The following is a 17,528-nucleotide window of genomic DNA, read 5'->3' as shown; positions in this document are numbered from 1 at the left end:
GGTGCCCACAGAGACGCTCCCAAGAGGTGCGGCCTCTCCAACTACCGATGCTGAGATCCTTGCTCACTCCAGTTGCTGACCCCAAATCCACTCACACCTGTCTTGTTAGTTAGACCTAGTCCACGCAGCACTTGCATGCACAGGATAGAGTGAGGTTACACAGAGATATAACTAAGGGCAGACTGTAGGGATCAGGTGCATAAGTTTTGTATAGTTCCACAGGCCCCACTTGAATAGCCCAAATCCTCATGTTCCTTGTCTTCTCCTTGTCCCTCAGGTGGCCCTCTCCAAAGCTTTGCCCATAGATTGTTAAGGGCCCATCAGTTAGAGGCTGGAGACTTTGGTCTTTGCTATTGTTTCTGTTATGCCTTGTCAACCAGCATTATTTCTCTGTGTTCCTGTTTATTGCTTCTCTCTTTACTTGTTAACCCCTTTTTGCACTGAAAAGGTCCCTGATCAGATAACCTTAATGAAGCAGAGGTTCTTACCTTCCACATACCGTTACAGTATCATCTGGTAGAAAATAACGTACCCTCTGTGCCTTCATCTTCCTCGAAGGCAGTTGGAAAAACAGACTCTATAAAGAGAAGTATTCAGTTAGTCAGAGATGCAGAGAATGATATTTCATGGTCAAAATTATGATGGAAACTTGAACATTGTTTAGAAAAACAAAAAGAAAGGTTGATTAAATAGTACCTGTTGAATACGCTGTGATACATGACTGCAAAATATTTGAAGTACTTTTTCATTATTTTTGGGATGAAGATGCATCTTCAGAAGCTGGAATCTATGCACAACCCTCAACAGATATATTTTCGACAAGATGTTCTCTGTAAGACCCTGGCTGGCAACAGTTGCCCCTTAGTCACTATTACAGCCATGCCAGAGTCCAATTACTATGAACATATCTGTCAGTTCAGTAAGTATGACTTTTCTTCGTCATCAACTGAAAATAATGTAAAACTATCTATTTATGAAAAAAAATTTAGTATTAAATATTGTCCATTGTAGAAATAGCGATGTAAAATAAGGTTAATGAATTTCATTAAATTAAGAGGTGTCAATATTCAGGATTTGCTTTCTATTGTATTTATTTGTGGTAGTCAAATAAGGATATTTATATCTGGATACATAAGGGTATATATATTCATATATTTTTAAATCAGTTGCCAGATATTTTTGTATGTTACATTTTGCAGACAACACTTCTTGGAAAAGAACACCTGACTTCTGAGTAACTTTTTTCTCCAAATGCTCAGGTTATTTGCTTGTCAAAAAATATTTCATAAAGCCAATATCTAAGCTACTGCAATTTGAAGTGAGCTTTAGTTATGGCAGCATTCCTGGTTTGTTCCTCCACCTCAGTATTTTTCTTGGCTATTGCAAAAAAATCCATCAAAGTAATCATATCATAATTGCCAGCTCAAACTAGTTTTGGCTGTATAATTGTCTGATTGAATTCAAAGCTCCATTGTGAGCGTTCTGTAATTAGCAGTCCTTATAACAATATTCTGGCAAGCTCTATCAATAATACTGTTACTCAGTAATACTCAACTCCCAAATGCTGTATTTTGCGTTATAATAAATGAAGCTGTCTATTAACAAACTGTTTATTTAGCTTGAATCATATTTTTCAACTTCTATGCATACTTCTTTTAGGGAATCGCCCTTATGTTTTCCTATCTGCTCGTGTACATCCTGGAGAGACTAATGCAAGCTGGGTTATGAAGGGAACACTGGAATACCTTATGAGCAATAATCCAAGTGCCCAATGTTTACGAGAATCTTATATTTTCAAAATCATTCCCATGCTCAATCCAGATGGTGTCATCAGTGGAAAGTAAGCATAAGTTTACTGATAAATATGTAACCTGTACTACTAAGTCTTTGCATCTGTTATTTAAAAAAAAAAAATCTAAATTAATCCTGGAAACATACAAATGCAATACTTAATATGAAAAAAACCCACTTACAAAATTGCTAGGACTTTTCAATTTTTCAGCTTTTTAAAGGCAGGTGCATTGTTCCATGAATTTCAGTTTTAAAAAGTATTTTCAGTTGCTCATGGATGATAATCATTCCTATGTGATTTGACATTTGGCATTTTAATTGTCTCTCTGAACTACAGTCTTGGATAGGTGTAGAGTGTTACATGAGAGCACAGCTGCTCTTAGGAAAAGCTGAACAAGTTCATGGTTCTCATGAAAAAGAACAGTCCTTGTATCTGAGAAAGCTTTTTACATAATTTTTCTCTTTTTTTTTTTTTATTATAGTTTTTAGAAGGATGTAATGGAAGTGGCTGTTGTCATATGTTGTTAAAAGAGGGAAAATTAATAGGTGTGCAAGAGAAAGGGTAAGAGAGTATCCTGATCTAATTAAAGTTATTAATGGTAATTTTTTTACTTACTACCACTTTTCATAATAAATTTGAGGGATATTTCAGAACCTTTTGATAATCCTGTGAGTAAGCATTCAGCAGTCTATATTTACTTGGTTACAGGGAATTAATATGAAATGGAAATGTTGGTATGATGAATCTACAGTTCCTTCTTACCTAGTTATGGGTAGTATTTTAAAAGGTTTTGTGAACAAAATAATAAAAATCAAACCAATTATGGATTTGAGTAGAACCCTGTCTTTATATATGTAAAAGCATGTATATAACAGAACACCTGGAATTAAAACATTCAGAATACAAGTGAAAGTTTAATACAGGAGCGATTAAGAAATCTGTCCCAGCAGACACAATCTAAAGACATTGGTACTGAAGATGACTGCATGAACATGAATTTCTGGAAGTTTAAAAGTTCTTGCTGATAGTTGACTGAATACAGAGATGATCTTCATTTGTTCGCTGGGTTTTTGGTTGTTTTTTTTTTTCTTTCTTGTTTTTCTCACAGCTACTTGTCTCCTAACAACTTCATGTTTCAAGTCTTAGATTTCTGGTTGACATTAGTCTCTATATTACAGAACTCAAGACACCAAAACTTAAAGATACCATATATTGGAAATTACTGATTTTGAACTAGCATTTGAATAGAAATGCAAGCCTTCAGTTTCAACAGCAAATAAGCAAGATTACAATTGACTTCATATAAGAAGCTACTTATAATTTGTTTAGGTTTTCTGTAACATAACTTAAAAAAACTCCAAACACTTCTATTATTTGGCATGTTAGAAAACTGAAGTTTGTTTCTTACCAGACTCCTTCCAAAGAAGCAGTGGTGACGAGGAAAACTCGAGGTGGGGGGGAGGCTTATTTAAAAGTATGATAATATAGACTACATCATGCGTTTTTCCACCCCCCCACAATAGCCACCGTTGCTCTTTAAGTGGAGAAGATTTAAACAGACAGTGGCAAAATCCAAATCCAGATCTGCATCCCACTATTTACCATGCTAAAGGGTTACTGCAATATCTGGCTGCTATAAAACGTTTACCTTTGGTGAGTATGTGTGTGTAAGCAATTCTGAATCTTTTTAACCTTGTATATGTAGCTAGTCTGTAAAGTAAACATTTTAATATGGTCTTGTAAACTGTGTCACACTTAAATTTGACTTGGAGAACTGGTCTTCTGCAAACCTTTAGATCTAAATCTGTTTCCTTTGCTAGGGTAGAAGGTTAAACCTTCCTTAGATGAATCCTACTTTTTTTGTCTTAATGCACAAGTTAATTATATAAGGAGTTGTGTTTCCTAATTATTTGGAACTTTCAACAGTACGAATAAAAATTTTTATTTGTCCTTCTATTACTTTTATAAAATGTTAATTCCATATGCCTTGGCTTTATTTTGCCAAATGATTTATTGTAGGTCTACTGTGATTATCATGGTCACTCTCGTAAAAAGAATGTATTTATGTATGGCTGCAGCATCAAAGAGACAATGTGGCATACAAATGTTAATGCTGCCTCTTGTGACCTGATGGAAGACCCTGGTTACAGGGTAAGTTTGACATCTGTACCTTTTTCACTTGGCATGAATTTGGAATACACTTTTTGAAAAACTTCCCAATATTATTCTGTGCACATAGTGACTTTATAGCATAAGCAGACTTATTTAGAATGATCTTTTTTGTTTATGAGTGTACTTCAAAGTATTTTGAGAGCTTTAAACATTGAACACTAATGCAGCTGAGGATTTAATGTTAGTAGAGTGCTTTATTTTTTGGGGTCTTTGTACCAATATGTGTTTTTTTGTGTTCAACATTACCATTATAGTGTATACATGGAAAATATGCTTCTGTGCAGTTATAATTACGGGATGAAAAAAGAGTCATTTAAGCATGGCAAACAATATTCTAGCAGCAAGAAAATAAAAATACTGAATTCCTCTGAGGAATACTCATTTTTTGTGTATGGAAATAGGCAAGGTTCCTCTTATAAAGATGTGTAGTTAAGGCATGTGCTTCTAATACATATACGTAATAAACTCGCACAAATAACATTCACTGCGTTGTATAAACTTTCAACAGTTGCAAAAGATTTAAAGAATTACGTGTACCCGTTTCTTCTGTGTAACTCCACTGCCGCCTTGTGGCAAGTGCAAATCTGTGCAACCTAATGCGTCCAAACCCCGTGGGTTTTTGAGGAGATTGCAGAGTTAAGCTTGGAAAGTGTGTGAATGCACGTTAAAACGCTTGTTATGCATCCGTGAGTGTAAACGAGTACAGATACTTTCAGATTTATTTTTCTCAAATCTCCCTCACTTTTAAAAAACATTCTATCGCTCCTTGATTTTCTTGTGTGATTTCCTGGATGCTGAGTCCAATGCCATTCACGTCTGCTGCCCAACACATTTATGTGGGGTTTTGTCATTCAGGCCATACTACCATAGTGTACAAAAGGCAACAGTCAATCAGAGTTGTGGGAAAAAGCCTTTTGGTTTCACAAAGGCGGACTGAAATGTTTGGGCAAGCTTACACTAATAATGGTATATGTACTACTGAAATAGTAAATTCAAAGTGATCATGTGTTTTGGCTTAACTGATACAAACAAAAGCTGGAAAGAATGCAGTCATTTAGCATTCGTCAAATACATACAATTGCATAACTGTTTCTTGTCTTTTTCCAAAGCTGTCATGTAAACAGTTATATTGAACTTTGATTCACATTCTGGAAGTTAAATACGCACCTAGTGCTTTGCTGAATACGAATGAATTTTATGTACTAATAAAATACTGCCTGTGTTAGGTCTGGAAGTTGGATTGTTGAAACAGTCTGAAACTGAATTAATTAATTATATGGGGTATGTAGTACACTTAATTTGAGCAAAGTTAGCTTCGTGAATTAGGAGGAGATGGTGATGACCTGAAGAATTCTTCTGTATCCTGATTCTTGAATGTTTTCGTTCTTGTTATTTTAATTCCAATTGCAGCAAAGTTTCTGATAAGAGTTTGTGATTGAGTGTTCCCCTCCCCCCTGCTTCCATAAGTGAAATAAAAGAATCGCTGAATTCTTCAAATTGCTGTCCTGCAGGCACTCCCCAAGATCCTGAGTCAAACTGCCCCAGCATTCTGCATGGGCAGCTGCAGCTTTGTAGTGGAAAAGTCCAAGGAATCAACAGCGCGAGTTGTTGTCTGGAGAGAGATAGGAGTACAAAGGAGCTACACAATGGAAAGCACATTATGTGGATGTGACCAGGGCAAATATAAGGTAAGAAAATGTATTGGTTAAACTGTTCTTGCTTTATAATTTCTTCAATTTGCATTGGTATCTTGTTCTATAACCCCACTTGCTTGCTTGCTTTAAACTTCTAAAACACTTCTAAGATCTCTGTGTACACTAATGTTAGAGTGAAATTACATAATTTACAATATTATAGGTTGCATAACAGTCTTCATCTGTCACTTAACACCCCCCCCCCCCTGTATGTTATGCTTATTGGCTGTTTTAACAAGATTAATATTAATTATTGCTTATACCACATACATATACATATAGTTAAAAAATCAGAACTTCTTTCCAGTAGATTATTAAAATTGGGTAGTAATAAATGCCAATACTAGAATAAAAATTCCCTTTACACATGGCAGTTTCAGACTTCACCATGGCAGTTCATGGTACTTCAGCTGATATTTAGTAGTGTCCCTTACAGAATTTTCCTGTGTAGCTGCAGAAACAGGCTTATAAATCAAAACACTTTCATATCAGGTTACCAGAACTACAAATTACACATCTCTGAACTCATCATAGTTGTTTAAACTTGTTTTCAATTTGTCTCCTTCAAAAGTGTTAACAGGGATGGATATTTGAAAACAAAAGGTGACCCTCTTCATAATTTCTCACTAGTAGAAAACTTACTTCATAAAAGTATTTGTAGGGAAAAAAAGGAGAACCACAATCCTAACATCGGATCTTCAACTTCTGTCACTGGGTTAAATTTAGCTACAAACTGAAGTTTTTAAAATGAACATTCATGGAAGAAGTCAGTTTCCTCTGCTTGAAAATAGAGTTTAGGAATGCTAATCAAGAAAATGACCACAAGCCTGAAATAAGGTGCTTGACAAAAGAGGATCAGAAGGCTGGGATCAAGGGCGGGGGGCAGGAACAGAAGAAAAAGTTGGAACAAGATATATTTAATGTATTACTGTATGCTCCAATACCCATGTTTATCTCCCTAGGTAGAAGGAAGACAGATATTTTGGCAGGAGTTTCAGTAGCTCTGTAACTACTAAATGAGTGAGTTAATTTTGTGAATTAACAACAGAAGCATTCCTGCTGTTGTCAGAATATTCCATTATTCCTCAGATGACATCATTACGGAGCTTTAAAAAATGATAACTCATCTAACTTATTTTGAAACTTCCAGAATATTTGTACAAACATGAACTTTCATGGCTTTAGCGGTGTTGCTACAGAAGGTTCTTAAGAAAGGTGAATTGAAGATGCTTTGTGGACAAACTTTCAAGATGCTTAACCTGCAAAGCCCATCTTCAGTAAGGGAGGAAAAATATCGCTGAATTCTGTGGAAAAATCATTTACTCAAAAGGGAAGAGCATTCTTCTATGTAATACAAACTAGCTGATGAGATCCAATTGCTGTTCTGTCATTCATTTTATTTGGAATAAAACAATTTGTGAGGTCTTAGTCATCCTCTGAACATACAGGAAGATTCTTCATTTTTTCTTTGCTATGATAATGCTCAGACTTATTAAGAAAACATATCTAAAAGCAACATTTCTCCAGTGAGAAGGTCAAAGAGATGAAAAGGTTCAGTCTTTTTTTTTTTTTTTTTTTTTGTGGAGGGAGTGAGACCAGCAAATCTGTGAATAAACTTGCAGTATAAATTAGATGACATATTTCATAATATGTTATTTCAAAACACAGAGAGGAGTTAAACTGTAGAAATTCCCTCCCTTCCTACTTCCCACCCCAAAGGACATGACAGTTCAGATCTGAGGGACTGTGTATCGTATAAAGGTCTGAAGCGCTTTTCCAGTCGTCTTCTGGTTTGGCATCATCACTGAATTTTGTTCAAAGCACAAAGAGGATTACTCAGCAATTCTGTTATTTGTGGGAGAAATGCTGAGTCTTTGCCAAAGCTGGATAATATCAGAACATCAATTTTTCTTTTTATTATTTTTTATTTTACTCAGACAATGGTAATGCTAGACTATTTCCAGCCAGGAAGATGTTGAACTGAAGTTAGCAAATCTTACCTGAATTTAGGATCCCTGGTGACAGAGTTATCTCTGGAAGCAAGCTTGTTTTAAGTGCTTGCGTGGGGTCTTTGTAGTGCATTGAGAATTAGTGCTGCAAATATTGCTCAGTCATCTGTGATTCAAGATATTGAAAAGCAAGCGTTCAGGTGAAAAGATGCTCCAAGATCTACTATGGAGGATAATTAAGATGCCAGACAAAAGAACAATTTCTTCAATAATTCATACTGAAAACTGAAATAAATCCTTTTCCTGATTGGAGATTATTAAGTTTGGGAGTATTGCTTAATTTTTAAGTTAATTGAATAGATTTTGTTATCTGGAAATTTTATGATGCACATAAAGAGAAGTCTTTAGGAGATAAGGATTCAGTCAACAAGCTTTGTCAGTTGCCATGATCCTTCAGTCTCTAGATTTTGAGTTCTCAAAAAAATCACATCTTTGTAGCCTCTGCTGAATAAGAAAGCAGAAGAACAAGATGATGTTTTACTGTCCAGCTGACTTATCCAAATCTTGGTATGGCTGTTTTGAATTTATTAAGTACATATTACAGGAATATTCTTCTCAACTTGAGGTCGCAGTCCATTGTGCCTTTGTTTTGCATCTTTGCTTTCAAGTAGCAAAATTCATCACCAAGACACTCTATTCATGTGAAGGTATTTTCATGATGTGCTTAGTAAGGAAGACTTCAACCAGCCGTCTAAAATGTCACTGTCTGGAAGAAAGACAGTTGTATAAAATGTAAAGAAAAAGGAATGAAATTCAGTGCATGTTTTAAAAAAAAAAAAAGGCAGCTACTTCCAGGTGGTTTGTGCTTAAAAGCAATGCTTGTAACACTTAAGAAGTTTCATAGGCCACAGTTAAAGGTACTAGAACAATAGTTGAAGGTGATTAGAAGATAAAGAAGAGGAGTATAATCAACCCTTTGGTGTAATCAAGGCTTCAGTGAAAATGAACTTCACCTCAGTTCCCTTAGGGCAACTGTTTATTATTATTTCCTGAAACAGACTTTGGGTCTTTTGTTTCATGGAAATTAAGAGATTTGGCTGATGGAAGAATAACAATGGATTAAGAAATTTGGTATTTGGCAGCTGTGTGGTACTGCATTCTCCATTATGATTTAAAGAAATGACAGAAGCAAATCTAGACTTTGGCATGGGCTTTTACAGCAAGTATGTAGACACTTCAGTAAAGTAAGTTCAAAGTTTATTGTCCAGGCATTTCACAGTTACCCACCTCCAATCTGATCCATTTAGCTCTCTCTTTAGTTATATCCTCTTTCTGCTGTGCTGAAAATAGCAGCCATGGAACATGCACACGCTATTTATCTTTCTAACAATTGTCTTTGCACTTTCCTTCATACTGTACTCTTGTCCTTTTTCGACTTAGAGCCACTCCTATTATACTATCTGTAAGGAATCTGCCAACTAACGATAACTTCTTCAGCAACAGATGTAGACAATGATTGGAAAAGTTTCTGAACCATCAAGTTGTGCACACTAGTAATCTGTGTAACAGTGAGATTACTGTTACCCTTCTCCTTCCTCTTCTGCATACTTGTTGCCTCTTGTCCTTAATGTTATTTTAATCTCTTTGGGGCAGGGACTGTGTCTTCCTGTGATTAGCGTAGTGGAGCCCCAGCTATGATTGGGGTCTTCGAAAGTTACTGACGTGCAAACAAATACAAAACAAAAACAAAAAATTGGCCTCTGTGGATAAGGTACTGCACTGGGAGTGAGGAGAACTGATTTCTGTTCCCAGCGGGGTCAGTGACATGCTGTGAGACACTGTGCAAATGGCTTCAACCCTCTCTGCCTCCATTTCTCCATCACTAAAGTGAGGATAATTCTTCCTTTATTAATAAAGTGCTTTGAAACCTACAGCACAAAAGCATTATAAAAGAGGTAAGTAGTATTACTATTAACAATAATACTGAAATACCCAACTCTTGTTCACTGCTGACAGGTTTCTGTACCATTTGACTGGAGGATGGCACTGTTTAGAATAGTGGATGTAGCTTTAGCTTTCTTGTTACTAAAAAGCACTTTTTTTATGAAGACTACCGAGAAAATAAAAAAAAAGAACTTGCAAGAAAAATAAAATCAAACTTTCAATTTATTAAGTGTGCGTATGTTCAAAACAGAAGTACATGAAGAATGTGTGGACTGTACCATTTCTGGAGCAACATAACACTTTCTTTTAAACCTTACGTTTTAAAATACAGCGTCAGTGTGGCAACATGTACAAAGCTTGTGTGTGTGTTTCTTAGCTTTTAGTAAAAAAACTTCTACTCTGTTCTTTTTGCTTCATGTATTTTCCTACTTGATGACTTGGCTTACTACCAATTCCTGGTTCTTCTGCTTCCCTGCTTTTTTTGTCAAAGCTTCTTTTTAACTGTCCTTTACCTTAAGAGACTTAGAAGATCCAAACTAAAATCCTTTAAAATTCTCCCGAGATACAGAAGTTGCAAAGGGGGAGATTGAGTTGGGTTGTGACATTGAATTCGTTAGTGTATATACAGTCAGTACTAGCCAATTCCATAGTTGTTGAGGGTCACTCTGGAATATAATTCTCTTTTCATAAAGTAGTTGAGGTCAGAGGCCCTCTCTCTACATATTGCACTGCTGGCTAAATTAAAAGTGTAGAATTATCTGATTGGAGGCTTTATCACATATGTAAACTTGGAGAATATTATGTAAGTTCTACCTCCTAAATACTCTTTGCAGAGGAAAATGCCTTGGTATATCATTCGAGTTAGAAAACAGCTATAGCTTTTGATACTTTGTTTGTTGTTTTTAATTACTAAATATGTGAATAAATGCTTTCAGAATTAACACATGTAGCCTCTAACTTATAGGAGGGGAAGAGATGTTTGTGTCAAGGAGTAACTTTGTTCCCTTAAATAGTCTTATTTATGTGTCAGAACATAGCAATGAACTTGATCACAGCTACAATATGAATTCACTCATTTTATTCATTCTGATGGAACTTCTGTTGAAGAATCTTGTATTTGAAATTCCTTTTTATAAATTTTGTCTCAGATAATTTAAATAATTTCTACTTAGAAATAATAATGTATACTTAGAAACTTGGATACGATCTCTGTCTCTCTTCCACTGCCACTGGGTAAAATCCTGTTAATATTGATGTGCTAGAAGTGTAGACTTGGAAGCTCCAAAGAAATGTGGATGCATTCAGAAATGTCTGTTCAGCCTTAGAGGAATCATGTAGTTATTCTCTGAGTTTTCTCTGATACTCTTGCTAAGTGTTTACTCTGCAGTTCTTATTTGTTCTGTCTTTAGAGCAAGAGAGTGTATTAAATAATGAAATGTGTTTTAAATAGTAATTCTGCAGTATGTGTGGGTCCATCTGCATGTACCTATTTTGTATTTTTAAATCTTATTTTTAAATTAGGGATTGCAGATAGGGACAAGAGAACTGGAGGAGATGGGAGCAAAGTTCTGTGTTGGCTTACTGCGCTTAAAAAGAATGGCCTCACCTTTGGAATACAATCTGCCTTCTAATCTGTTGGATATTGAAAATGAACTGATTGAGTCAAGCTGTAAAGTGACAAGGTAGTACACATTTACTATATTTACTTTTTTTCAGGAAAAATTTCAGTTTCTCAAGTGAGGTAAAAAATGCCTCTCAAAAATGTTCTTCCACTCATCGAAAATAATGTTGATGTGTTGTGACCTGTTAGTGTAACAATAATCTGAATATATTGGAAACCTATTGTGTTAATTCAATTGCTTCAAACTTCTAAAGAAAACAATAAATACAGAGTTAGACTATTTGTCACATTTGTTGCTGAGATAAACACTGGCAATTTTGATGTCATCAGGGAGTTATTATATGCAGTAAAACTCAGTAGGTCTTAGGTCTCAATTGTCTCTTTGAGAGCATTTTTTTTATTACTGGCTACAGTATTAAAAATGTATTTAGACAGACTTACAGTGCCTTAACTCACATACTTTAAGAACTGTAAGTTTTTCTTCCAAACTTTTTTTTTTCCTTTTTTCCCCTCTGGTAGAGATGTATAACAACATTTAAAGAATTTAAAACGTGAAATAAGGTTTGGGTCACAAGAGAAATGTATTGTATCTGCTCAGTAGCTACCTTATTAAGTCGCCAATTCTTAAAGCTCTTGATAGGCTTGCAAAAGTATGCATACTATTGCATATTTCCATTCATGTTATTCATCCACATGTACACGGTAATTGGGGATACACAGCAAATCAGTGATTTCAAATGTACAAGCATCTCTTTCTGAGAATCTGGTTAAGAGATTAAATAAAGCAGAGTTCCAGCCTTCAGAAAAGCATTAAATTAGAAAAGAGTAAGATGTGCATGCTATAATGTGTTACCACTTGGCATACTTAGAGCCGAAAAAATTTTTATAGTGGCCTTGGCTGGAGCTCCAACTTGGCTAAAGCAATACTGTGGAAATTTGGGGAAAAAATGAAATTTATTATTGTTTTTGTGCAACTGGACAAAAGGAGATGCTTTAGACTAAGACTTTCATTAGAAGTTATACTAATAAGCAATTTGTCTGTAGACCATGGAAAACTAGCAGAGATATGGGAGGGCATCTGTGATACCCTATGGAAGGGGGAGATGGTGTTTAGTTCCAGCATTTAAACACATTAAGTATTATCAGAATGTAACAATGTACTGAGAAAGACTGGAGCTTGTGTTCATGCTTAGCATTTCCAGATAGTAATAAAAAGTGAAGTATAAGCTAAAAGGTGATAAGAACAATAGAAGTAACAATAGGAGAGTGTCTTAAGGAAGTGGTCAAAAGTGTATGAAGAGTACCTGTGATGTGTAGATATCTATCACTCCAGTGATGGCTAGATCCCCTAGTATCATTTGCTCACTAGTACAGCATTAGCATGCTTGTAATGCTTACTGTCAGATCAAGTTTTATGCTTGGGTAAGGCTGAGTTAGTGATTCCTGGAAGAGAGAGGATCAGAAAAAGTCTTTGGAGTAATGCACCCCCACCAGTGTATAAGCCTCACTGAAGTGTAGGTAGGCTCACTGGGAGAGTGTCATATAGCAGAGGCTGAAAAAAGGAGAAAGTGCTCTACAACTGTTGGAATGGCATTAGCATGGTGTCTCCAGTGCAGGTCAAACACAGCATTTTAATCCCTAAGAATCCCTTGGTGTTGTTTACTGTACTAATCTAAAATTGATACCAAAACAATGGTAGCAGCAGAGAGCATCACTCAGCATTTGTAGCATTACTGCTCAGTGTATCACTAAATTTTCATTTGATGTTGCATGAATTACTGTCAGCCTTGTAAGACAGGGTTTGCAGGTGTAAATAAAATATCAGTGTCCTTGGTTTTGCAAGTGTAAAACCATATCCCACTGTCTCAATAGTGTGTTTAAAAAAAAAAAAGGGGCGGGGAGGGGGAACTGTGAATAGTCTTGAACTCTTTCTTTTATTCCTTGCCTTGGTTGAAAGGTTGGCCATTAGAATGAACTGCTTTGCTCTAAAAAGTCTCTTGCCTGTCCATTTGTGTAGCATAGTAGTTCAATGAGCAATACTACAGTGAGATTAGCACAGAAAATCTGCTTCAACTGCTGTTATGCTGGGGGCTGAGATAGTTCATCATCAGGTAACTATGGAAAGCACCTCTCTTGTCCTTAGCTTTTTGATTAGCAGGAAGAGATGTAAGTGTTGACAAAAGAGACCAAAACTTGAGAAGTGAAAAATGTTAACTGCTAAGGAAGTGCGTAGATGCTTGAAAGAAGTTCTGTAGTGCACCTCAGAGATATTCCTTGACATAAAGCTGGGGAGCAAGGGGCAATGTTTTATATTGTAAAGCTCTGGAGAGAAATCACCAGATGGAATTCCATCTTTATGATACAGGAAGTCTTACTACAGCTAATAAAAGTAATTGTTTTGATTACAGTTTTCCTGACAAGGCCTTTATCAAAATGAAAAGGAAAACTAGGAGATGGAGGAGGAGGAAAGAACATGACAGCTGCCTCCAAATACAAGACGACAGATGCAAAGAGTCTGCTCTCTCTAGGGCAGATAGGACCAGGAGAAATGGCCTTAAATTACAAGGAAAAGTCAGTCTAGACTTTAGGTAAAAATTCTAGATGGCAGGCAAAAATGAAGTTCTGGAATAGTCATCTGGGGAAGTTGCAGAGTCTCTACTGGAGATTAAGAACAGTATAGACAGGCTTCAGTCTTGAATGGCAGTGGGACAGCTGAATTAGCCTTAATGTACAGAGGTACACAAAGACGCTGCAGGAAACTTCTTCACTAAGTATTGCACTTAAACTAAATTACTTATTCATAACCACTAAATAGTTAAGAGTCACTTTGACTCTCTTCTTTAAAGCATTGCTTTACAGTATTCTCTCAAGCATTTGTAGGTAAGCAAGGAAATGCCTATGAGGGAACATACGGAAAAAAACCAGACACTTTCTGGGAGATCAGCATGCTGGGGTGCCTCTTTGAAGTGCCCGCACACTGATGCATGCAGCATGGGGAATAAATATGAGGAATTAAAGGTCTGTGTGCAGTTGCAGGGCTGTGATCTTGGGATCATGGAGACGTGATGGGATGCCTCACACAACTGGAGTGTTGCAGTGGAGAGATACAGGCTCACTAAGTAAGGACAGGCTAGGAAGATGAAGAGGGGGAGTTGCCCTTTATGTGAGAGAACAGCTGGAATGTGTGGAGGTCTGCCTGGGGATTAATGATGAGCCAACTGAGGGCTTATGGGTGAGGATTAAAGAGCAGATCACTCTGCGTGACATGGTAGTAGGTGCCTGCTGTAGGCTGCCTGACCAGGAAGAACAAATGCATCAGGCCTTCTACAGACAGCTAGAAGCAGCCTAATGTTTGCAAGCCCTGGTCCTTGTGGGGGCCTTCAACCACCCCAGTATCTGCTGGAGGAACAACACAGCAGGGCATAAGCAATCCAGGAACCTCCTGGAGAGCGTTGATGACAACTTCTGGACCCAAGTGATACAAGAACCAACAAGGAGAGGTGCTCTGCTGGATCTGGTACTTGCAAACAAGGTCATGCTGGTGGGGATGTGAACACTGAAGGCAGTCTTGGCTGCAGTGACCATGAGATGATGGAGCTCAGGTTCCCAAGAGGAGGGAGCAGGGCAAAAGGCAAGATCACAAACCTGGACTTAAAAGACCAAAGTGTGGTGTCCTCCAGGGATCTGCTTGGAAGAGTCCCATGGAATAAGACCCTGGAGGGAAGGGAGCCCCAAGAAAGCTGGTGGATATTACAGAATCGTATAGGTTGGAAAAGACCTTTAAGATCAAGTCCATCCGTAAACCTAACACTACCAAGTCCACCACTACACCATGTCCCTAAGCACCTCATCCAAACGTCCTTTAAATACCTCCAGGGATGGTGACTTAACCACTTCCCTGGGCAGCCCGTTCCAATGCTTGACAACCCTTTCAGTCAAGTAAAATTTCCTAATATCCAATCTAAACCTCCCCTGGTGCAACTTGAGGCCATTTCCTTTCATCCTATCATTTGTTACCTGGGAGAAGAGACTGAGACCCACCTCTCTACAACCTCCTGTCAGGTAGCTGTAGAGAGCAATAAGAGCCTCCTTTTCTCCAGGCTAAACAACCCCAGTTCCCTCAGCTGCTCATCATAAGAGTTGTGCTCTAGACCCTTCACCAGCTTCGTTGCCCTTCTCTGGACACGCTCCAGCACCTCAATGTCCTTCTTGTAGTGAGGGGCCCAAAACTGAACACAGTATTTGAGGTGTGACCTCACCAGTGCCGAGTACAGGGGGACGATCGCTTCCCTAGTCCTGCTGGCCACACTATTTCTGATACAAGCCAGAATGCTGTTGGCCTTCTTGGCCACCTGGTCACACTGCTGGCTCATATTCAGCTGACTGTCAACCAACACCCCCAGGTCCTTCTCTGCTAGGCAGCTTTGCAGCCACTCTTCCCCAAGCCTGTAGCGTTGCATGGGGTTGTTGTGGCCCAAGTGCAGGACCTTGCAGTTAGCCTTGTTGAACCTCGTACAGTTGGCCCTAGCCCATCGATCCAGCCTGTCCAGGTCCCTCTGTAGAGCCTTCCTCCCCTCAAGCAGATCAACAATCCTGCACAACTTGGTGTTGTCTGCAAACTTACTGAGGGTGCACTCGATCCCTTTGTCCAGATCATTGATAAAGATATTAAACAGGACTGGCCCCAACACAGAGCCCTGGGGGACACCGCTTGTGACCGGCCGCCAACTGGATTCAAGGACCATATCCTCCAAGCTCAAGAGCAGTCCACCCCCATGAGCAGGAACTTAAGCAAAAATGCCAGGAAGCCCGCATGGATGAATGAGGAGCTCCTGGCAAAACTCAAACATGTAAAGGAAATGCACAGAAGGTGGAAGCAGAGACAGGTAACTTGGGAGGAATATAGAGGCACTGTCTGAGTATGCAGAGACATGATAAGGAAAGATAAAATCCACCTGGAGCTGAATCTGGCATGGGATGTTAAAGGCAACAAGAAGGGCTTCTGTAAGTATATGATTAGTAAAAGGAATACTAGGGAAAATGTGGGTCCACTGCTGAATGGGGCAGGAGCCCTGTTGACTCACGACATAGAAAATGCTGAGGTAATGAATGCCTTCTTCACTTCAGTCTTTACTAGCAAGACGAGCTTTCAGTAATCTAAGGACTCAGAGACTGGGGAAAGTCTGGAGCAAGGAAGAGTTACACCTGGTGGAACAGGAACAGGTTGGAGAATACTTAAGCATACTGTACTTAAGTAAGTCCATAGGTCCTGATGAGATGCACCCACAAGTGCTGAGGGAGCTGGCTGATGTCACTGTGAGGCCACTCTCGATAATCTTTGAATGATCATGGTGATTGGGACAGGTGCCTGAAGACTGGAGGAAAGCAAATGTCATTCCTATCTTCAAGAAGAGCAAGAAGGAGGACCCAGGGAACTACAGTCTGGTCCGCCTCACTTTGATCCCTGGGAAAGTGATGAAACAACTAAGCCTGGAAAGCATTTCCAGTCACATGAAGAAGGAGGAGATCGTGACTAGTCAACACAGATTCACTAAGGGAAATCATGCTTGACCAACCTGATAACCTTCTATAATTAAATGACTGTCATGGTAGACAAGGGGAATGAAGTGGATATTGTCTGCCTTGACTTCAGTAAGGTTTTTGACACTGTCTGCTGTAGGATCCTTATAGAGAAGCTGATGAAGTATGGGCTGGATGGGCAGCCAGTGAGGTGGATTGAAAACTGGCTGAACTGGGCCCAGAGGCTATGATCAGAAGCACAAAGTCTAGTTGAAAGCCAGTAACTAGCAGTGTGCTCCAGGGCACAACACTGTGTCCACTTCTGTTTAACATCTGCATTAATGATCTGGACAATAGGGCAGAGTGTACCCTCAGCAAATATCCAGACAGCACCAAACTGGGAGTGGCTGATCCAGAGGGACCTTGACAGGCTGACAGGAACCTCATGAAGTTCAGCAAGGAGTATGAAGTCCTGCACATGGGGAGGAACAACCCCATGTACCAGTACGTACTGGGGGCTGACCATCTGGAAAGCAGCTTTGCAGAAAAGGCCGTGGGGGTCATAGTGGATACCAAGTTGAACATGAGCCAGCCACATGTCCTGCCTGCAAAGAAGGCTAATGGTATCCTGGGCTTCATTAGAAGGAGTGTACCCAGCAGGTTGAGGGACGTCATTCTTCCCCTCTCCTCAGCACTGGTGAGACCACATGTGGAGTACTGTGTCCAGCTCTGGGTTCCCCCATACAAGAGAGACATGGACATACTGGAGACCATCCAGTGAGGGACCCCCAAGATGATGAAGGGACTGAAGCATCTCCCATAGGAGGAAAGGCTGG

At 38.6% G+C, this 17,528-nt stretch overlaps 1 protein-coding gene across 12 annotated transcripts in view; it reads left to right on the top strand.

Moving 5' to 3' along the window:
* The window catches only part of AGTPBP1 (ATP/GTP binding carboxypeptidase 1), a 77,496-nt gene that overhangs the window by 44,272 nt on the left and 15,696 nt on the right, over positions 1-17,528 (top strand). For 7 of the 12 annotated variants that reach the window (XM_072859299.1, XM_072859297.1, XM_072859300.1 and 4 more), the window contains 6 exons: positions 766-919; positions 1,660-1,840; positions 3,316-3,445; positions 3,812-3,943; positions 5,476-5,652; positions 11,073-11,233. In XM_072859299.1, the coding sequence (XP_072715400.1) occupies positions 766-919; positions 1,660-1,840; positions 3,316-3,445; positions 3,812-3,943; positions 5,476-5,652; positions 11,073-11,233 (935 nt within the window). Of the gene's footprint in view, positions 1-765; positions 920-1,659; positions 1,841-3,315; positions 3,446-3,811; positions 3,944-5,475; positions 5,653-9,260; positions 9,563-11,072; positions 11,234-17,528 lie in introns of those variants that run through there. The other 5 variants (XR_012042114.1, XR_012042113.1, XR_012042112.1 and 2 more) reach the window with 5 other exon arrangements.

Source organism: Ciconia boyciana, chromosome 4 (genome assembly GCF_034638445.1).
Source record: "Ciconia boyciana chromosome 4, ASM3463844v1, whole genome shotgun sequence".
In the NCBI taxonomy this organism is placed as follows: domain Eukaryota; kingdom Metazoa; phylum Chordata; class Aves; order Ciconiiformes; family Ciconiidae; genus Ciconia; species Ciconia boyciana.
Note: the sequence above shows the minus strand (reverse complement) of the source record. Positions and strands in the feature narration are given on the sequence as shown.